The 18,096-nt window shown below is 41.8% G+C and overlaps 2 protein-coding genes across 15 annotated transcripts in view; both read left to right on the forward strand.

Moving 5' to 3' along the window:
• Positions 1-788: 788 nt before the first annotated feature.
• On the forward strand, positions 789-5,781 carry eomesa (eomesodermin homolog a). 4 transcript variants are annotated; one of them, XM_046418656.1, is made up of 7 exons: positions 789-947; positions 2,070-2,391; positions 2,820-2,974; positions 3,730-3,851; positions 4,079-4,237; positions 4,437-4,498; positions 4,632-5,400. In XM_046418656.1, exons 2-7 carry the CDS (start codon positions 2,276-2,278, stop codon positions 5,383-5,385), a joined length of 1,368 nt encoding a protein of 455 aa, XP_046274612.1. In that variant the 5' UTR covers positions 789-947; positions 2,070-2,275; the 3' UTR covers positions 5,386-5,400. The 4 variants fall into 4 exon arrangements, with proteins under 4 accessions (XP_046274612.1, XP_046274611.1, XP_046274609.1 ...); XM_046418655.1 differs by having other exon boundaries at positions 803-947; positions 2,024-2,391; XM_046418654.1 differs by lacking the exon at positions 789-947 and adding an exon at positions 5,478-5,781 and having other exon boundaries at positions 958-2,391; positions 4,632-5,350.
• Positions 5,782-11,898: 6,117 nt separating this feature from the next.
• The window catches only part of LOC124075177 (sodium bicarbonate cotransporter 3-like), a 39,037-nt gene continuing 32,839 nt past the window's right edge, over positions 11,899-18,096 (forward strand). For 3 of the 11 annotated variants that reach the window (XM_046418646.1, XM_046418640.1, XM_046418643.1), the window contains exon 1: positions 11,900-12,045. In XM_046418646.1, coding sequence (XP_046274602.1) covers positions 12,004-12,045 — 42 coding nt within the window. In that variant the 5' untranslated portion in view covers positions 11,900-12,003. Of the gene's footprint in view, positions 12,046-17,149; positions 17,333-18,096 lie in introns of those variants that run through there. The other 8 variants (XM_046418647.1, XM_046418650.1, XM_046418644.1 and 5 more) reach the window with 7 other exon arrangements.

Genomic DNA, 18,096 nt, shown 5'->3' on the forward strand with positions numbered 1-18,096 from the left:
AACTTTTTGTTCCATTTAGTTTTTGAATTATTCCCGTACAACTGTGATTATATTGCTTTAGTTGTTTCCCCCTCTTGCCCGGGGTCCATGCAGCCTTGCGCGGTGTTTGGGCATCCTGGCTCTCCGTTTGGGCATCTCATGCCAAAGCTGTATTTGAATTTCACTGTGGGTTGAGTTGGGCACCACTTAAACACGGCAGTAGTTCTCTTTTGAACCCCTCCTTTATTTCAAATGCAAAAATGAAAGAAAAAAAATCCTTTTTCGTCTTCTTTCTGAAACCTCGTCAACATGAAACTGCGCTCAAATAATCCACACCTACGGATTAATCAAAACCCTTTCATATTTTTTAGCATACATAAAAAATTTTGTTAATTCGTTCATTTTTCCTAATGTCCAATAAGCTGCTCTGGACGTAGAAGCATTGGGTTTTTTATATTGCAAATCACTGAGTGAACAATTTAACAATAATTCAAAGGTTGAATTATAAAAAACAACAACAAAAGCCCTGAAAGGCCTTTGGAAAAAAGCGATCTAATTTATTGTTGATTTTAGTTTCTGGAGGGAAATAAAGTCCCAGCAACAAAACGGGTTTGTCACAAAGCCTGAGAAAAAGCAAAGCAAAGCTTGTGCGGAATAAACCTTCTCTTACTTCCCTCGACTTTATTTTTTTTTCCTTGCGAGAGACGAATAAAATTAGAACAAAAAATAAATAAAACAGAAAGCTTGACGTTTTACTTCAGTCATCTATTTCCAACCCGCTTTTACAGTCGATGGTTTAATTAGAGCCAGAACTGAAAACCTGGAAGTGAAAGAGGCGACGGAGGCCAATTATTGGAAATAAGGTGCACATGTGATTTTTTTTTTCTTTTTCGTGTTGGAGTGTTGGCTTTCGGGGGGCGAAAGGGCTCGCTGTTTGCTGTGCATCGAGGACACATCTTCTTGTTTGAGTGAGTGGAAGTAATGAGACAAAAAGCTCATGTGAATGTGTGTGCTTTTCTATCGCGGCGTGGACGTGATGACTCGAAGCCGAAGCTGAAAGTTTAAATCGCGCACGGTGGGGGCGAAAGCGGGGACTGGTGAAGAGCGACTTCTTTTGGCCATTTGGTGCTCGCTCTTTGTTGTCGTAAAATGTGAAGAGATTCTGCTCGCCGTTTCAACCGCTTAGAAATTACGCTCCAGCTCGCAACTTACAACTCAGCGGAGTTTTGTTTGCACTTGGATTTTATTGTCAAAAGGTAGAAAATCGTGGATTTGTCGTGCAGTGTGATGAAGTAGCTTAGATATTAGAGTTTAAAAAAATCTACTTCGGGACAATCGTCACACAATTTCTCTTTATTATTTTCTATCAGACGCTTTCTAATTGAATTAGAGTGGAGCGACCATTGGCTGTGACGAGGGCTGGTGCCCCCGCATGGTTCTCCAGAAGCTCCTCCCCTATGGCTTACAATCAGTTGGGCGTGTGGACAACTACATCTTATAAGAGCCGCTGAATATCTCATGTCCAGCCCATAATCTGACTTGAAAATCCGTAGGTGAGGAGAACCTCCTTCCATCATTGGTAAAGGGAGGGAGGCGTGCAGGGACAGAAACAACCGGGCGCCGGTGCTTGTGTCGCCTCCTTGGCTGAGATTCACTCTCCTGGACTCTTGAAACTCTTCTTATTTATTGCAAGAACAAAACAATGCAGTTAGAGAACATCCTCCCCAGCGCTAGCATCAATTTACCCAAGACATTTTACAACCTTTCCTCGTCGGACAGTGCCAACAACAGCCCGAGGCCGTCGACGCAGCTTGACTATCAAGAAGTCGACCGGACGGAATCAGAGTCTAGCAGCGCTCCTAAGAAATACCTGAGCGGGGTGGGAAACGGGATGCTGGGCGAGGGAGAGGGGGACACTTTCACTAAAACCGGGCCCGATGGGAGGAAAGGCTCCCCGGTGCTCGGTGAGGACGAGTTGACGAGCGGTCGGCGTTACAACATAGACGATCTTGGCTCTGACAGATACTTCATCTCGTCGTCCCAGGCTAGTTCCGACATGGCAAGCCCCTGTTCCCTTTTCCCCTATGCAGGACAGACGGGATCGGTGTACTCCGGGTCCAGCAGCTCCAGGTACCCGGCTTCACTTCATTACGGATCCGTCCTGCCGCCAACAGGCTTCTCCTCTTCGCCCGTGTGCACCGGCCGGAGCCAGTTCAGCAGCGGAGGGTACCAGTTCAGCCAGGGCCCGGGCTGTTTGTACCCCTCTTATCCCGGCACGGGGACGGGTATTGGCTCCATGTCACTGCCGGGGTCTGCTGCCGGAGCCAGAGCGCAGGTCTATCTGTGCAACCGGCCTCTGTGGCTCAAATTCCACCGGCACCAGACAGAGATGATTATCACCAAGCAGGGCAGGTAAGCTGATGCGCAGCCTGAGGCTCTGAAGGCCCAATTTAAACGCACAACACTCAAATGCAGAATGTGAACATGGTTTTTATATTTCCAGTTTAAGATACTGGTCGTTTTTACCATCTTTTCCACGTGAAAAAAAAAATGCGCACACGATTCATATCACGTTTTTGCGCATATTGCTGGCAGTTGGTGCTTATAAATTTCGAGTTTTCGTTTCGGGTAAATAATAGACGATCACTTAAGACCACAGGCTGAACATGACACTGATGAAATTTACATTTATTTTTAATTTAATTTGTTTGTATTTAATGTTCTGCCAAATGCAACGCGTTAACGGTGCTCAAGTTTTCTTTGAGAGTTTTGCCTGCTTTGCGAGCGCAGCTGTTTAATGATTCCTCTTTTCCATTTTCCCCCCCAATTTTATTTCCCAGACGGATGTTCCCATTCCTCAGTTTCAACATCACTGGACTCAACCTCACGGCTCATTACAATGTCTTTGTAGAAATTGTTTTGGCTGACCCGAATCACTGGCGCTTTCAGGGAGGAAAGTGGGTCACTTGTGGAAAAGCAGACAATAATATGCAAGGTGAGTTACAGAATTAATAAAGCATATTTAGCTGCGGAACCTTTGTATTTTCTATTTAAAACTGCCTGAAAATAATAATAATAATAATTGGAAAGACAAATAGATAGATCATGTTTAGAAATGTTAGGATATGAGAATGAAGTTTGGGTGTTTAAGGCTGTTTTAGAAATAAAAACAGTTTTTTCTTCTTCAGATTTTAGCAAAATGTTTTGACAGGTTGGGATTTTGAGGGTTTTTTTTTAAATGCAAATAATTTAGGCTTTTCAATATAATTTTACTTTGAAGTGTGAAGTCATCTCAGGAGCCAACTGAAGTGTGAAACTGCTGGTTAAATATGCCCTTTAAGTGACTGTACTCAGGGTTATATTATTAAATACATTAAAAATGATTCTCTTACACAATTGATTTAGGGAAAATAATTTGTGCAAAAGCATTTTTTGGTGTAATTTTAAAACAGAGCTTTAAAAGTTAATTGCACTAATTTCCCTTTGGCCCTTTCTAGTCTGCCATCAAATATTAGCTTTTATTAAAACTATCAAAAAAAAATGAATGTTTTCTGTTTTCATTTTACACATATTTCCCCTAAAGCTTTAAGAAAATTAAAACAAAATGCCCAAATTCATTATCAGCCACTGAAAATAATATCAAAAAGCAGGATAAGTTTTATTACATCCTGGGTTTTGACAGCATAGTCTACACAGACAGGAGCTCTCTTCTGTTTGTCGTTTTATTTACTATGTTGTTTTTATTTTTAGGCAACAAAATGTATGTTCATCCTGAATCTCCAAACACCGGTGCTCACTGGATGAGACAAGAAATCTCCTTCGGCAAGTTGAAGCTGACCAACAATAAAGGAGCCAACAACAACAACACACAGGTTAGATATTAATTTCTGACATGCTCAGATTCGCTGCTCACCAAGCGTTTATGCTTGTATTGTCAATGTTGTGATTTTTATTTACTGAAAATAAATATTTCAAGCCATCTTTCACTGATATTTGATAACAAGCACGCATTTTGGTTGTACTTAAGGAAACAAATTCGCTTATGCGGTCTGTTTTGACGCTGACAGCATTGCACTCATCACACGTTTCCCCTTTGCAGATGATAGTCTTGCAGTCGCTTCATAAATACCAACCGCGACTGCACATTGTGGAGGTGACGGAAGACGGCGTGGAGGACATGAGCAACGAGGCCAGAACTCAAACCTTCACCTTCCCAGAGAACCAGTTTATAGCCGTCACAGCCTACCAGAACACAGATGTAAGCATTTCACAATTTTTTTTGTTGTTGTTTGATTTAGAAGTTATTTAATTATTTTTAGATTCAACTTTATCCTATCTTGAATTGCATGCATTAAACATTTTTAATTGCTCTTTAGTCACACAGTGCTGTTGCTTGGCTTAAGATGCATCTCATTTATGTTGTATTTACGTTGGATGTGTTTGTTTGTTTGTTTCAGATCACGCAGCTGAAGATCGATCACAACCCATTTGCAAAGGGCTTCCGGGACAATTATGACTCGTACGTGTCTTGCACTTCAAGCAGTGTGTTTTTTTGTTTTGTTTTTCATATGGTACACTATTTGATGCAGGTTATGTACCCTGAATTTTCTTTTTCTTGTAACTAATTCGTGCATTCTTTGTTTGTTGCATAGGATGTACACAGCTCCAGAGAGTGACAGGTTGACTCCGTCCCCTACAGACTCCCCTCGCTCCACCCAAATTGTGCCTGGGGCCCGTTATGCCATGCAGCCTTTCTTTCAGGACCAGTTTGTCAACAACCTGCCTCAGAACCGCTTCTACGCCAGCGAGCGGGCTGTTCCACAAACCAACAGCCTTCTCTCTCCACAGAGTGAGGACGCCAGCGCCGCTGCCTCTGCCCAGCGTTGGTTCGTCCCACCAGTCCAACAGCCGGGCTCCAACAAGCTGGATCTGTCATATGAGAATGACTATTCCACCAGTAGCCTGCTGTCCTACGGCATAAAGCCCCTGTCCCTGCAGACGTCCCACGCCCTCAGCTACTACCCGGACTCGGCCTTCGCCTCCATGGCAGCAGGCTGGGGCACCAGAAGCTCTTACCAGCGCAAGATGACCACAGGCCTGCCCTGGTCGCCTCGTCCAAGCCCCCCAGCCTTCCCAGAGGACCAGCTGGGGGTTACTAAAGACAAGCTTCCCGAGGAGAACGCTCCATCAGCCTCTACCTGGATCGAGACCTCGCACTCACTGAAATCGGTGGACTCTACCGATTCAGGTGTCTACTCTGTGGTGTGTAAGAGGCGCAGAATGTCCCCTGGGGGCTCGAGCACAGAGAACTCTCCAACCATCAAGTGTGAGGACTTGACTACGGAAGAGTACAACAAGGACAACCCAAAAGGCATGGGTTATTATGCATTCTACACAAGCCCCTAAGACTGTATTTATTGAAACTAAATATAATTCTTTTGTTTATTACTGAGTGGTCTCCATTCCTTGTTAATGTCTTTTTTCTCTTTTCTCTAAAGGTGCCAAAGCTTAGTGTTCCCCCAAGCAAGCTGCACAAGGTTATTTTCCCAGGCCAGCCCCTCTCACATACCTGAGCAGAAACATGCATAGTGATTGTTGTTTTTGAAAAAAAGCATGTCCCTTTTTATTCATTTGTTTTTACAACTTTTTGGTTTTTTTACAAATGTGATTTTTTTCCCCTCCCTGCGTATTTAAGTCATTTTTGTTGTACAGTATTCGTGCACTTTAGAATGTGATGTATCTTGTACAAATTGTCTTCATGGAGGTGTTATTAAATGGATAATAAAACAGCTTTTCACAAGGCGTTGTCCAAATGTCTTTCTCAGTATGTTTAATTCACGCCATGCGATGTTAAGACAGGCTGGTGGCAGTTTTTAGGATAATTTAATCAGCTGTAAATGGAAAAAATCTATACATGCATTTGGAGAGGTACAATATCTGCGGCGTGTGCTGAATTAATTGGATTTGATAAATCATCAGTTAAATTTGAACAAAAAAGGTGCATGTGTTGTTATGCAGTACATGTGTATGAGGAAGGGGACCTGTAATACTACTGTACTGTACTTTATGCCTCTGTAAGAGGCCGTAAATGTGGGCCCCTCCGAGTGGTTGCTGTCAGCAAGTTGAAACTGATGTAAAATATAAAGCATAAAATCTGCCCAGGGTTGAGTGGCCACTAAAACATAGCCAATTTCAACTTATTTTGTATTGATTTCAGAATGACATGTTTTTAAGTAATATCAACAGTTTTCTTACAAGCAATGTGAGATACACTAAAACCGAGTGAGGAGATCACACCAAGCTTCTGCTACTTGAAATCTATCATCCATCTCAACTAATGAAACATATTTAGACTTTTCGACAGATTTTTTTTTTCATACTGAAACAACTGGGTCTCATGAATACAAATGATGGTGGCGGCATCAGAAAATTATATGAGCATGTGATGGCATACAGCGCGAAAGGCCGTTTCTGTCTGAAGGCCTGGTCGGTAAGCACTAAGATGTGTAGTTTTATCATATTGCTGAAGTTTCAAATGGAGATGGATAAAACACGGGTGTACTTGACAAAGATGGATCGTATCAGTGTATTCAAGACTTATATATGACGGATATGAAGTTACTGAGGTTGTGCTTGTTGTTGGTTTTGTGTGTTCTTTTCCTACTATGTAGATTTTATATATTGAGAAATCTAAATAATAAAAAAAAACTATAAAAACAATACTTTTGCCATATTTTCTTGCTCTCAAAATAGAAAGCAGAAATTCTCAGTGGCTGTATGAAGAGCTGAGCAATCCTTTTGAAGTTACAATAAAGTGTTACAAGGTAACCACCACAACTAACAATACAAGTGAAAGTGTGATTTAAATATGAGATTTATATGGCTTATATGACGTGAGTCACAACATGGACCCAATTAGGCAAAAAACACACAAAAGCACATAGTTGTACTATTCCCTCTGTTGTTGCCATGGTGTTTTCACACATTTAATCATTTACCTAAGTAATGCAACTGCATGCGAGGCATGTGTACTTAGAAAATATGAAAACAGGCGAAATGACAAATGGCCCATCAAAGCATCCAACTAAGGGCAATGTACAGCTCAACACCTCTATTTATACTGTATATCTATGGCCTCTCCAAAAGTGGATTAGTGAAGATAAAATCCATGGAAAGAGAAGTCATAATATTCACACACATACTTGGCTCATGTTCTCAGCACCTGTTTTCCCTCAGTGAAAATACTTCAAATCCTCCCCCATAAGGGCCCCAATTTGAATTGATTTACATACTCAAATTCTAATTAATTCTGTTGTCAGACTCCTTGACAAAGTGAGGAGTCTGACTAACTCCAATTAACACCTCCTAACAAGGTAGAGTGCTTGATTGCCCTGGCCTCTCAGGAAAGCTGTAAGAAAAAGACTCTTGGGGGGTTTGAGTATGGAGAATAAAAACGTTTGCACTCGCATGCATGTCAGCAAATTGTATTTCAGAGCATCTGATGATGTTTTTCTTCTCCCTTTCATGTTGTCTTGACCTCTGCTCATCAGTGGTTATGAGGTGCAGAACAGCTTTCAACATTATGACTGGAGAACTATAGACACTACATGAACTCGAAACCTTAAACAATCAGCTTACTTATAACTTATATAATATACAACATAATTCTGAGTGTTCTTTTATTAACCAAATTTGGTGCTTTGTATTGGGAAATAGTGCAAATTTAACTGCCAATAATCAAGTTTGCTGAATCTCTCCACATAAAAACCCCAGCAAACACACAAGCAAACCGAAGCACATATACATGCTTCAGTGGTTCAGCCACTTTCACCAACAGCACATCATCCTATTCCAATGCCTTGTCAAAAGCATGTTGGCATTGATATTGGGCACTGCAAATGTAATCTCTGCCATCCTCCCACTGGAATAAAATCTAGTGACAGTGAAGAAGCGTATACAGCGACAGCATGACTTTACGTACACTAGGAGCTCATTTCTTGTATTTAACTGCAAATATCCTCCACTGCAACTCAGTAAACATACTCTTATTATTCCACCACTTAGTAACGGGTGATTCCTGTGAGCTCCAGAGAACTCCAAAAACCTAACAAGTCGATAGATTGTGTCTTTCTCAACCATTCATGCAAGAAGTACAGTAATCAATAGACACCTCTACAGCATGCTCCCACAAATTCAGACCATGTTGTCTTAAAGGAGATATGTGCATTGGGGTAAGACCTGAAGAACTGATTACAGTGCTCTACTGCTGTTAACACCGCTAGCAACAATATCAGTAATCGACCGAGTTTAAACCAGTGGTTTACGGTGGATTAGAGTAAAACTTCTCGTTTCATGTCGCGTGTCTGTGTCCTTCCCTCCAGCCGTCCACGTTGAGAGTTGATGTAAGAAAGGCCAAGGAGGCTACAGAGACATTGTACCCAAGGAGGGCTGACATCTAAACACAGATGAAGGCCCGAGGCTGTTTCCTCACCTTCAGTCACACACTATTACTGCTCTCACTGGCTAAATGCAGCCACAGGCGGACGTGTGTGTCTGGGTCAAGATTTTTTAGGTGCCCCTTTTAAAAGAGTAACCTACAGACAAGCAAGACTGAGACGGTGGCGATTATGTTTCCCCTTCACACCATATTTCCCTTTTTGATGTGTTGATAAATGTCACCTCTGTTAAATGATTAATAAGCCTGTTAGAATTACTGCAGAATTGCTCCTCGGGGATGGTTTGAGTCTCATATGGTCGCTCTGCTGTTTCCTGATATATTCACTCATGCTAAGTTTAATTGCTTTTATTTTACAAAGGGTTTTGGTATTTATCTCTTGAGGTTAATGTCATTAGTTGACACGAGTCAGTTCCAGTCTTTATGATTGTATCTGAAATGATGGACAGTGGACTGCCTGTTCACCTAGGCCCACACCAAAGCCAGAAACCAGGTCCAGCGTGCTATATTATATTGTACCACTCTTGGGAATAACTAATACACAATAATACATGTAGATACCTTCTGGCACCAAAGCATTTCAAGCATATGTTTTTTGTACTAATAAGTGGAGGTCATGGGCGCTTACACTCCTAATGATGCTGACAAAGGTTCTCCTTTTAACTTGCCCCAGGTGTCTACATACACAACACAGTGCTTTATTCACTCACTACCTCCTTTGAACCTGGTTAATCAGCATTTAAGGAGGGGAGGGTGGGGCTTACTATAGTAAGGGTGTAATGCTCACAGGTCTGTTGGAGTGAGACCCTGGTGTGAGATAGGTCTCAAGTTAGCAGGGCCACAACTGTTTGGGAAAGGGCGTTGAGTGTTGGCAGAGAGCACAGAGGTGAGAGGAACTGGAGGCGAGGAAGGGCCTTGTGTCGGTGCCCGCAGACGGCGTGTGCAACGGCCAGGCGAGGCCCTGACTCAGTGGTGCATAGATAATGTCGGAGAGAGTATCCCGCGGCTAAGCTGCACTTAACAGCACATTGATTTTAAACCCCTGTGTTCCCTCTGGAGGGCAGTGGGATGCACCTCAACAGGCCGGACACCCCCACCCTCCTTCCCACCTTCCCCTTCTGACCACAGCCACCATTTACCATCTCCACAGCCTACACCTCCCATCGTCTACCCATCCCTGAGTCGATTTGGGTACACCATGCTGGTCACTGGCCCCAACCTCCCCCCCACCTCCTCTCAGTGTCCCAGGGGAGTTGAACAGGATTCAGGGGCACTAAGGCTCCCGCAAGACCGTGGTCTTGAGAGTAGTGTTTTGGGTAGGGCAAGCAGAGGCAGCCAAGTGGAACAGATCTGTGGTCAAAATCAATGCATTGGCACTTTGATGGAGCGCTCCAACAGATTTGGGAATTTCACATTCTCTTCTTTCTCTCCTGGCACCATCAGAAGGCCCCGCCACTGATGAAAAAACAACATCCACTAAACCTTCTGGGAAAGAGGGACCCTTAATTTCTACAGCTTCTGGGACAAAACACGATGCAGTCAATATTCATTCATTTGGTGGCCTGTGTCTAACAAGCATCAATCTGTCGCTTCTCACAGCAGGGGTTGTCCCTGCCCAAAGCTAAATCAAAAATATGTTTAAGTTATACAGCCATGCCTTTGCTACTGGATATAACACTTTGTGTTAAATTAATCTAGTTTGTTAATCGTTGCACTACTTCTGCCTCTTCTTTTTCTCTCTGAAGCTTTTGAAGCGAAAACTTTCTTTCTCATCATCACCACACCTTGCAGTCTGAAACTCCTTACGTGAGTCCCAGCACAGGTGGATGCCAGTGTGGTGCTTCTTCCACTTGTCTAACTTCTGACTCATCTCCCAGCTGCATTATGTGGATGCATGTTTCAGGAGCAGTACACAGCACTCTTCTTTGTGCGCTAATGGGCTCTCAGCATCTTTAAGAGTCAGGGTACAATTAAGAGGTGATAGTTTGATCTCCCACCTCGCAGTTCTATTTCTGTGTTGCCGCGTGATTATCCCGGAGGTTGATGGGCGGGTGAGGAAAGGGCTCTATTTAAAGAAAGCCACAGATGAACTCCCCTGAAAGAACAGACTTTTGTTGTTTGCACAGAGAAGTTTATGACATGATCACAAAGTGATTTTGTGAAAATGCACATGACTGACAGTGTAATTATGGCAGAAGTTAACTTTCTATTTTTCAGAGTCTCTATTAAGATGTGATGATGAGAGATGAGAGATTGTCCTACAGTTGCTTCCTTGGCTAGGTCGTTACAGGTAATTGCAACTGTCAAATGTAGCTACACCGATCTGACCTACTATATTGTACAGCAAGGCCTACACAATACATTCTTCCATTTGAAACTTTGTTTTTGCTACAGCTATCATTTTTTCGATGTTTTTAAAAAAAACCAGGTGTGTATGCTATTATGGACAGTTTCGCTTTGCCAATTACATGGCTGAAATCGCCACAAATAAAAGTGAACTTGAAGTATCACCTCTAACGACATGTGTTTGCAAGCCAACTGCTGTCTTGCACGACTGGAGAGAAATGGTTGATACGGCATTGCCACCTGCTGGTGAAAAACAACTACTACACATTTTTATGAAAGATGGAAAGATACTTTCCATAATTCATAACCAGTCTTCCAAATTAATGTCATATGCACAGTTAAAAGTGAGACAATGATGTATTGCCTTAAATTGGTTATCTTTACTTCTTTAAGACTAACTATACTGGTACCTTCAACCCCCGAACTGTCATTTCTGACCATATAAGTTACAGTTATCTTTTCTATAAACTGTTGTAGGTCTATGTTAACTTTTGTATGTTTGTCAACTCTTTTTGTTTGTCACATATGAGAATACACATATCAGGCCCACTTATTGCTGTGTTAATACCACTAGATTAAACAAATATCAAAATAGGCGTCAAAATAGGTTACATTTAATTGTTGTTTTAGTCAGTTAGGAAACCTATAACTTATATACTATACTTATAAATAAGTACCTTATTTCTCAATTATGATGGTGGCCACATTGGTTTTCATTCCACAGACTTTCCTTATAAGAAGCTTTACAGTTAAAAGAAAATATATATGTCCATGTGTGATATATTATCAAATATATATCCCATACCTAGTTGTTCTTATTCTTCATTCACGCTATATTGTGTAAAGAAGGAACAAATCAGACCTATAGGCTGCTACAGCTATGCATCATTTCCATGTAATTTAACCATTCTCGTCTGTCTAACGGCCCAGCAGGGTTCAAGAGGTTAAAAAATCCATAACAACAAAAAAAAGCCCGCTTGGGACTTTGAGGCGACGAGGAAATAGGTCCCACCCATATTGTTACGTTCTCACATCTAATTGGTTGAAAATCCCCGGCTTTGGAGGCGAATTGGCAATCAATCACTGTCAATCAATTTAGGGGCGTGTTCTCACCGCGTCGTTAGGGGAAGCACAACCAGTCCTCATAGTTCACACAAGTGTCACCCAGCCCAGTCTTCCCCATACATCGACTGGGATAAAAAAAGAGCGAATCGGCAGGTGAAATGGACGAACCTTCGGAACAAATGAGGCCTCTCTTGAGAACAGTAAGTGCCCGCCCAGCACAGTTAACCGCTGGCCCACTGTTATGTTTCTATGGCTCTTTGTCCGTGTTCGCCCCTTGTTTGCCAAGCAGCTGTGGAAGTACGAGGGATGCTTGGGAGTCAGATGCAGTGAGGCACCATCCGGCGACTGCTATTGTTAGCCGGCTTCTACTTCTGACACGTGGCATGGGTACAAGTTCTCTTCAGGTCTCTTGTTAATAGTCAGCGAAAGCTTTCATTGAAATATATGTTTGACAGAAATTTGTTTCTTGAACTATTTTTTTTAAATGTCTGGTTCATCTTCATTTGTTTTTAGATAAAATCTTGCTAACGGTAACGAATTAGCGTGTCACGAGCAAAGTAGTGCCAGTTCGGCTCACGTCATTAACGTTATTGACCGTAACGATGGTTGAATTAAATGTGTTCCGTTAGCTTAGCTTGCAAGTTTGGACAATAGCTTACGTTCAGACAAAAACGTACATATTACTGGCGTTACATATGATAAGCTTGTGACATTAGTGTATAATTGACGTTACACAGCTGTGTAAGAGTTTTATAGCATTTCCCCCCTGACGTTCAACGGCTTCACGCGTCCGTTACGTGTCCCGTCTAGTCAGTTGATAGTGTTTGCTAGTTTATTTACAGAAATAAAAGGCTAATTTGCATCTCAAATGCGACCCAAATAGATCAGCTTTCTTGTGTGACGTTTCCGAGTCAGGGAATGGTGCTAATTTTACTGTGAAAAGCATGTGCAAGCGAGACGAAAAATAGACATGGAACGGGAAGGCACATTATTTTTGCACAGTTTCAGTAACGTGAGTTTACAGTTTACATCCACCAGACTTTATGTGATGTTTGAACAGCGTTGTGGGTGAGAGCAGAGAGCCGCATCCGGTCTGTTGGGTGTAACTTTACAGTCACAGATGGGATGATGAGCATCAAACAGACAGCGAAACTAACAAGCCCAAAAAAGAAACTGGTCGCAGTGCTAAGTTTAAAATGCATGCTGACTGTCTGACATCGATGCTGGTGTAGGTTATCCATTCGTGTTCCGAGGTATATGTGTGCATGTGTGAACATGTTCACGCAGATGAAGAAACTTGACCTTTGAGTGTCAAATAAATAAAAGGAGTTGCTGGATAGTTCCCTAGGCATGGACGTCAGTACATTCACACTGTGACACATGACCCTTCAGGCAGTAATTTTACTCCTCGGTGCATAATAATGGGCAAATTGACTGTTTATTCCCGAAAATGCTCATCCCAAACAAGCTTTTAGTCTGACATCCAGCTAATATATTTATGTTTAATAAACACGAGTCTGGTTTCAACAGGAACCTCTTATCATTTTCAATTGTGCGGGTTGACCAGTGCTATTGTCAGGCGTCTTTAATAACAAAGTCATGTTCGGAGTGAAACATTTCTGTTCTGACCTAACTGGCTTGATCAGTGAGAACCTAATCCACAATAAGTGTTTTGTAGAGTCATGCCAAGAATGAACCATGTAATGCCATGGAATGTCATTGAGTGGTTGTTGTTCTCATCTCAGGCTGTGTTTATGGCAGAACTACTTAACTTTATGTTTATGGCCTGTGTTGGTCTCATCTGTAGTAGAGATAACTTCATTAAAAAGTTTTAAGAGAATAATTTTAAAGCAAAATTCCTTCTCCAGCTGTTTTGCATGTTGCACCTCTACTATGAGTGGCCAAAGATTAGGCCCACTGGTGCCAGGTCTCATAAATTGTAAGGTTCAAACTTTTACTGGAAAGATGGGTTGCATTTTTTTTTGCATAACTACAGGCCCTTTCAGACACAACACAGCAATGGCACCACTGTGCTCTGAAACCCATTATTTCAAAACTAAACTTTGCAAAGTACATGCACAGTGAGATGCTTGCTGAGCATGTGCCCAAATTTCAGCTGGATTGAGCTTGCTGCACGCTGTGACAAAAAACGCGCGTTTTAACAGGTAGCTTGTAGGTGGGTAGTACATTTATGCTAGAAGGTCTAGTGCTTTTGGGATGGAATAGATGCATCTTTATTGCTGGCAAATACAAAATTACACATTCCCGCTAGAAATGTTTAAATCTCCACCAGTTTTTTTCCCAAACACGTAGTCATATGTGTGCTGGACCCAGTGGCAAGTGCAGCCCAATCAATTTCGTATCGAAAATGCTATCCCAACAAACATTTTGACGTTGATAAATACGTGTGTATGAAGTGAAAACTCTCACACACCACGACGCAATGACATTATGAACTCTGTTTAGCGAAGATACTAACTTGGCTTCACAGTGTAAGCGTTCATTGAGTTTTAGCTCAGGTGTTGCCAGCTTGCCAGGAGAACAGGGACTTGCTTGTCCTCCTGTTCCCTTATGAGAGGTTTATTATTGGCTCAGCACTTAGTGCCAGGGTCAGTGTTGTCTGAAGATTACTCACTGTATGGCATTGCTTTGACTGGGTAATTGGCCGCTAATTAGCCGCTTTGCTAGTCTCATGGTGTTCTGTTCAGCTATACTATTACGATAAGACGATATAAACAATGAATTCCTGCAGCTACAGGATAATTGGTTTATGCAACAGAGAGCCTATTAGTTTATATTGTATCCACTTTCTTTAAGTATTAAATGTACTTTCAGAGAGTAGGATGCCATTTAACAGTACAACATGCCAGAAGCTTTCAAGAGCTTTTTGGAGGCAGTGATTCAGTTCAGTACATAAAATAGAAATTGACACATCTGTGTACAGTTGCCCTTTGGTTTGTTTTTCTCTCAGAATTACATTGCTTTTCCACAGGAAGGCATAGATGGCAATCTTTTCTAATTTTGCTGTGCGTCACACTGACATTTCAGTGCATTTACACACTGGAGCTGCTCAAGAGCAGTGATAATCAAATGACAGCCACATCCAGCCAACCAAAGCTTCTTCATCTGGCCCGCAAATTATTAATTTACAGTTTAGAAGATGCACCCATTGATGGTGGTCACCGATAGCAGAGGCCCAGTCTGTCCGCCATGGAAAGAGATACAAGAGGAGAGAAGGAAACGCACAGCTTGCAGCTTCCTGAAATCCTGAAGTTGAGGGTTTTATTTTTTTGTCGTTTTTTTATTTTAGAGATAAGGACTTATTCATTACTTCAACTTTTGCTTTTGTACCGAGCAGTGACTGCATCCTAGGTAGAAGTTTCTAGTTATGATTATACATTTCCTGTGTTGTTTTTTTTTTTTTTGTGGGTTGTTTTTTTGTTTTTGGGAATCTGTTCATACTGATTTTAGCTAATAAAAATAACTTAAATTTTGTAAGAAAGTGAAAATATTAGTTAATTAATAGGCTAATAAGACTTGAATACATTTTTTCACTTTGGCCCTTGGACAAATGTAATCGACGACCCCTGGTGTAGACCCACAGCCTTTCCCTGGAGGTAAATGACTTAGTTTTCCATCAACAGGAGCTGTGTGTAGGAGAGATTGTCTTTCATTTAGTTTAGCGGCCCACATTTTTCCATCTAGTCAAGGGATTTACATCAGCAACATCTAATCCCAATCATGCCTTTCAAGCCTCTAGCTGAATGATATGAGATCTTTGATTTGAGCCCTTTATTTGAAACTTGGACTTGAACACCAGTGACTTGAGACTTCACATGATCCTTTTGACTTGATATATACATGATATATACGTACATGTTACCAAGCCCAAAACATTTAAGAGTACGTTAATTAAAAAGTGTGTTTCCATTTTATTTCCTGAGTCAACTAACATTACACCAAAATTAACATCTGGACTCCTCTTATGTATAAGGAACAGTTCACCCCCCCTAGCTACTACACATATAGCTTGTATCCCAGTAAGAAGAGGGAAAACACTGTAGTTTCAAATCCTTTAGAGACAGTTCAAACATTTTTACCAGTTGCTGGTGTTTATAATATCTGGTTTGCGGAGGTACTATAGCCCTCCATTAAAAAGTCATGGAAAGTGACTTTTCAGGAGTACTAAATGTATTCACTGCTAGGACACAAGCAGACAGTCATCTGAATAATTTGGAGTTTTTGGAGAAATGCAATTCAAAGACATCACCCTGTACTTTGAGAACCTGTGATGGACCGTTTTTTTGTACACCTTTTTACATTTTATAGACCAAACAATTATTCCTTAATCTAGAAAATAATTAACAGATGAATTAAATATAAAAATAGTTACTTGCACTCCCAGTCTAAAGTTAAAGCTCGGAATTCTTTTCGCTTGCAGTCAGTTTTTCAAAAAACATTTACTTAAAAATAATTGTTTCCCTGCATGTTACTGGGTCATATTGTCTTGCTTTTTGTTACTTTGCACAAGATCATCAGTTGTCCAGTCCAAGTTGCCTGACGCCTCAGCTCAGCCTTTAGATGTCACTCTTTCTGTTTAATCTCGTGCACACTTTAATATAGGGTACCTCATTACCGGGGAGTGTCTTAATCTTAGGTCTGGGTTCACATTTGCCATTATGGTTTTGTGGACAGTCTACATGGGATTGTATGGCGCTGTTATGAATGTTTTGTCCCCAGGGTATTTCTGGACAGGACTGGATGTCTTGGTGTCTCCTTGAATTATAAACTATTTACTGCTTAGGTTTCGGGAACATGTTCTTTGGGCCCTGCTCATGTAACTGGTAGCAAGTGACCCACATTTCTCTGTAAAATTACAGGTTGTTGAACGACATGTCCAACCTTCAGGCTATGATAAGGACTTTGAATGTCAAAGTAAGACGTTTGGAATCTTCATGAATATGCAGCTTTGTGTTCTTTCTTTTTTTCTCTCAATTCATTGCACCCTCTGAAGAATGGCGATCCAACACGTGTGCTTGCTTCTATTTATCTGTGTTGGGGGTGGTTCTTCATTTGTGACCTGAATACCTCAGCGGGTGAGCATTTGAATGTCCTCCAAATGTGTGCATGTGGCAGTGTGCATGTGTGTGTTTTTAGGTTCTTGGCTGGTCGAATGAAATATTCATGGTGGCATGGTGGGATTGGCTGCTGAGCAAAGAGCGGGCTGACAGGGTAGAGCAGAGCTCAGTGCGTTGTGAAGCTGCTCGTCCCCCCCGCCCCCCCGTATAAAGACAGGAGCAGAGGAAGAGGGAACAGACCAGTGCGACAGTGTCTCTGTTAGCACTTAGCTTACACACACACACACACACACACACCTACAACAGAGATAACCATCACAGAGACGGAACTGGCTAACATCTCTGCTGCCTTTGCTTTGATGCTTTAGTCTAAATGGATGAACAGAGCGAAGGGGAGCATGTGCTTACGGTACGTCTTGTCCTGCGCGCACGCGTGTGTGTGTGTGTGTGTGTGTGTGTGTGTGTGTGTGTGTGTGGTTTCGCCTGACTGTCGTGGTGCACTTGATGAGGATCCACTTGCTCTGTGTGTGCAGCTTTATCAGTGTGTGTTAGTGTTTATATTGGCTTGTCCTCCTGTGTTCTGTGTTAAAAATATGGCAGATGGTCTGTACATTTGACCAGATGGAAAAAAACAGGGGTGTGAGGGTGAGGGGAATAAGGTGAAAGAGAGGGTGAGAAGCTGTTGCCTTATTGAACATGCCTCTTGAAATGGAAGCGCCTCTCTTCTACTCTTTAATCGGCTCAAGAAGCTGGACGGAAAAGAACCGAAACAGACAGTTATGGCTGCTCGAAGGACCGGGACAAGGAGAACTGGAAGAAAAGAAAGAGAGGGAAAGAAAGAGAGAGAGGGAGGAGTGTCTGGAAGAGGATGATAAAAAATTGATAGCTGAATCCAAACAATGTGTGCGTTTTCAGTGAAATTGATGTTTACTGACTGAAGTGAATTAAATTAAATGTTTCCATTCAGTTGAGCTAAAAGCACTAAGAGCAAGAATTGCTATGCACAGACTCAGAGCAGTGGTCAGGGAGGGACGGTTAAAATCAGGTGCACATATTAACGGGAGAATATTTGTGAAGCAGAAACGGGATGGTTTCCATCTTTGTGTTTATGTGTGCATGTCTGCAAAGTGTGCGCATGTTTGGGAGGCAATAGTTGAATGGCTAGTCAGCAGA

This window comes from Scatophagus argus, chromosome 17 (genome assembly GCF_020382885.2).
Source record: "Scatophagus argus isolate fScaArg1 chromosome 17, fScaArg1.pri, whole genome shotgun sequence".
Lineage (NCBI taxonomy): Eukaryota > Metazoa > Chordata > Actinopteri > Scatophagidae > Scatophagus > Scatophagus argus.

Excerpts from the sequence above, each read along its gene's own strand:
- eomesa (XM_046418653.1), top strand. The coding sequence starts at position 1,682 with ATGCAGTTAGAGAACATCCTCCCCAGCGCTAGCATCAATTTACCCAAG. Across the intron at positions 2,392-2,819 it reads ATTATCACCAAGCAGGGCAG|ACGGATGTTCCCATTCCTCA; the intron begins GTAAGCTGATGC and ends TTTATTTCCCAG. Across the intron at positions 2,975-3,729 it reads AGCAGACAATAATATGCAAG|GCAACAAAATGTATGTTCAT; the intron begins GTGAGTTACAGA and ends TTTTATTTTTAG.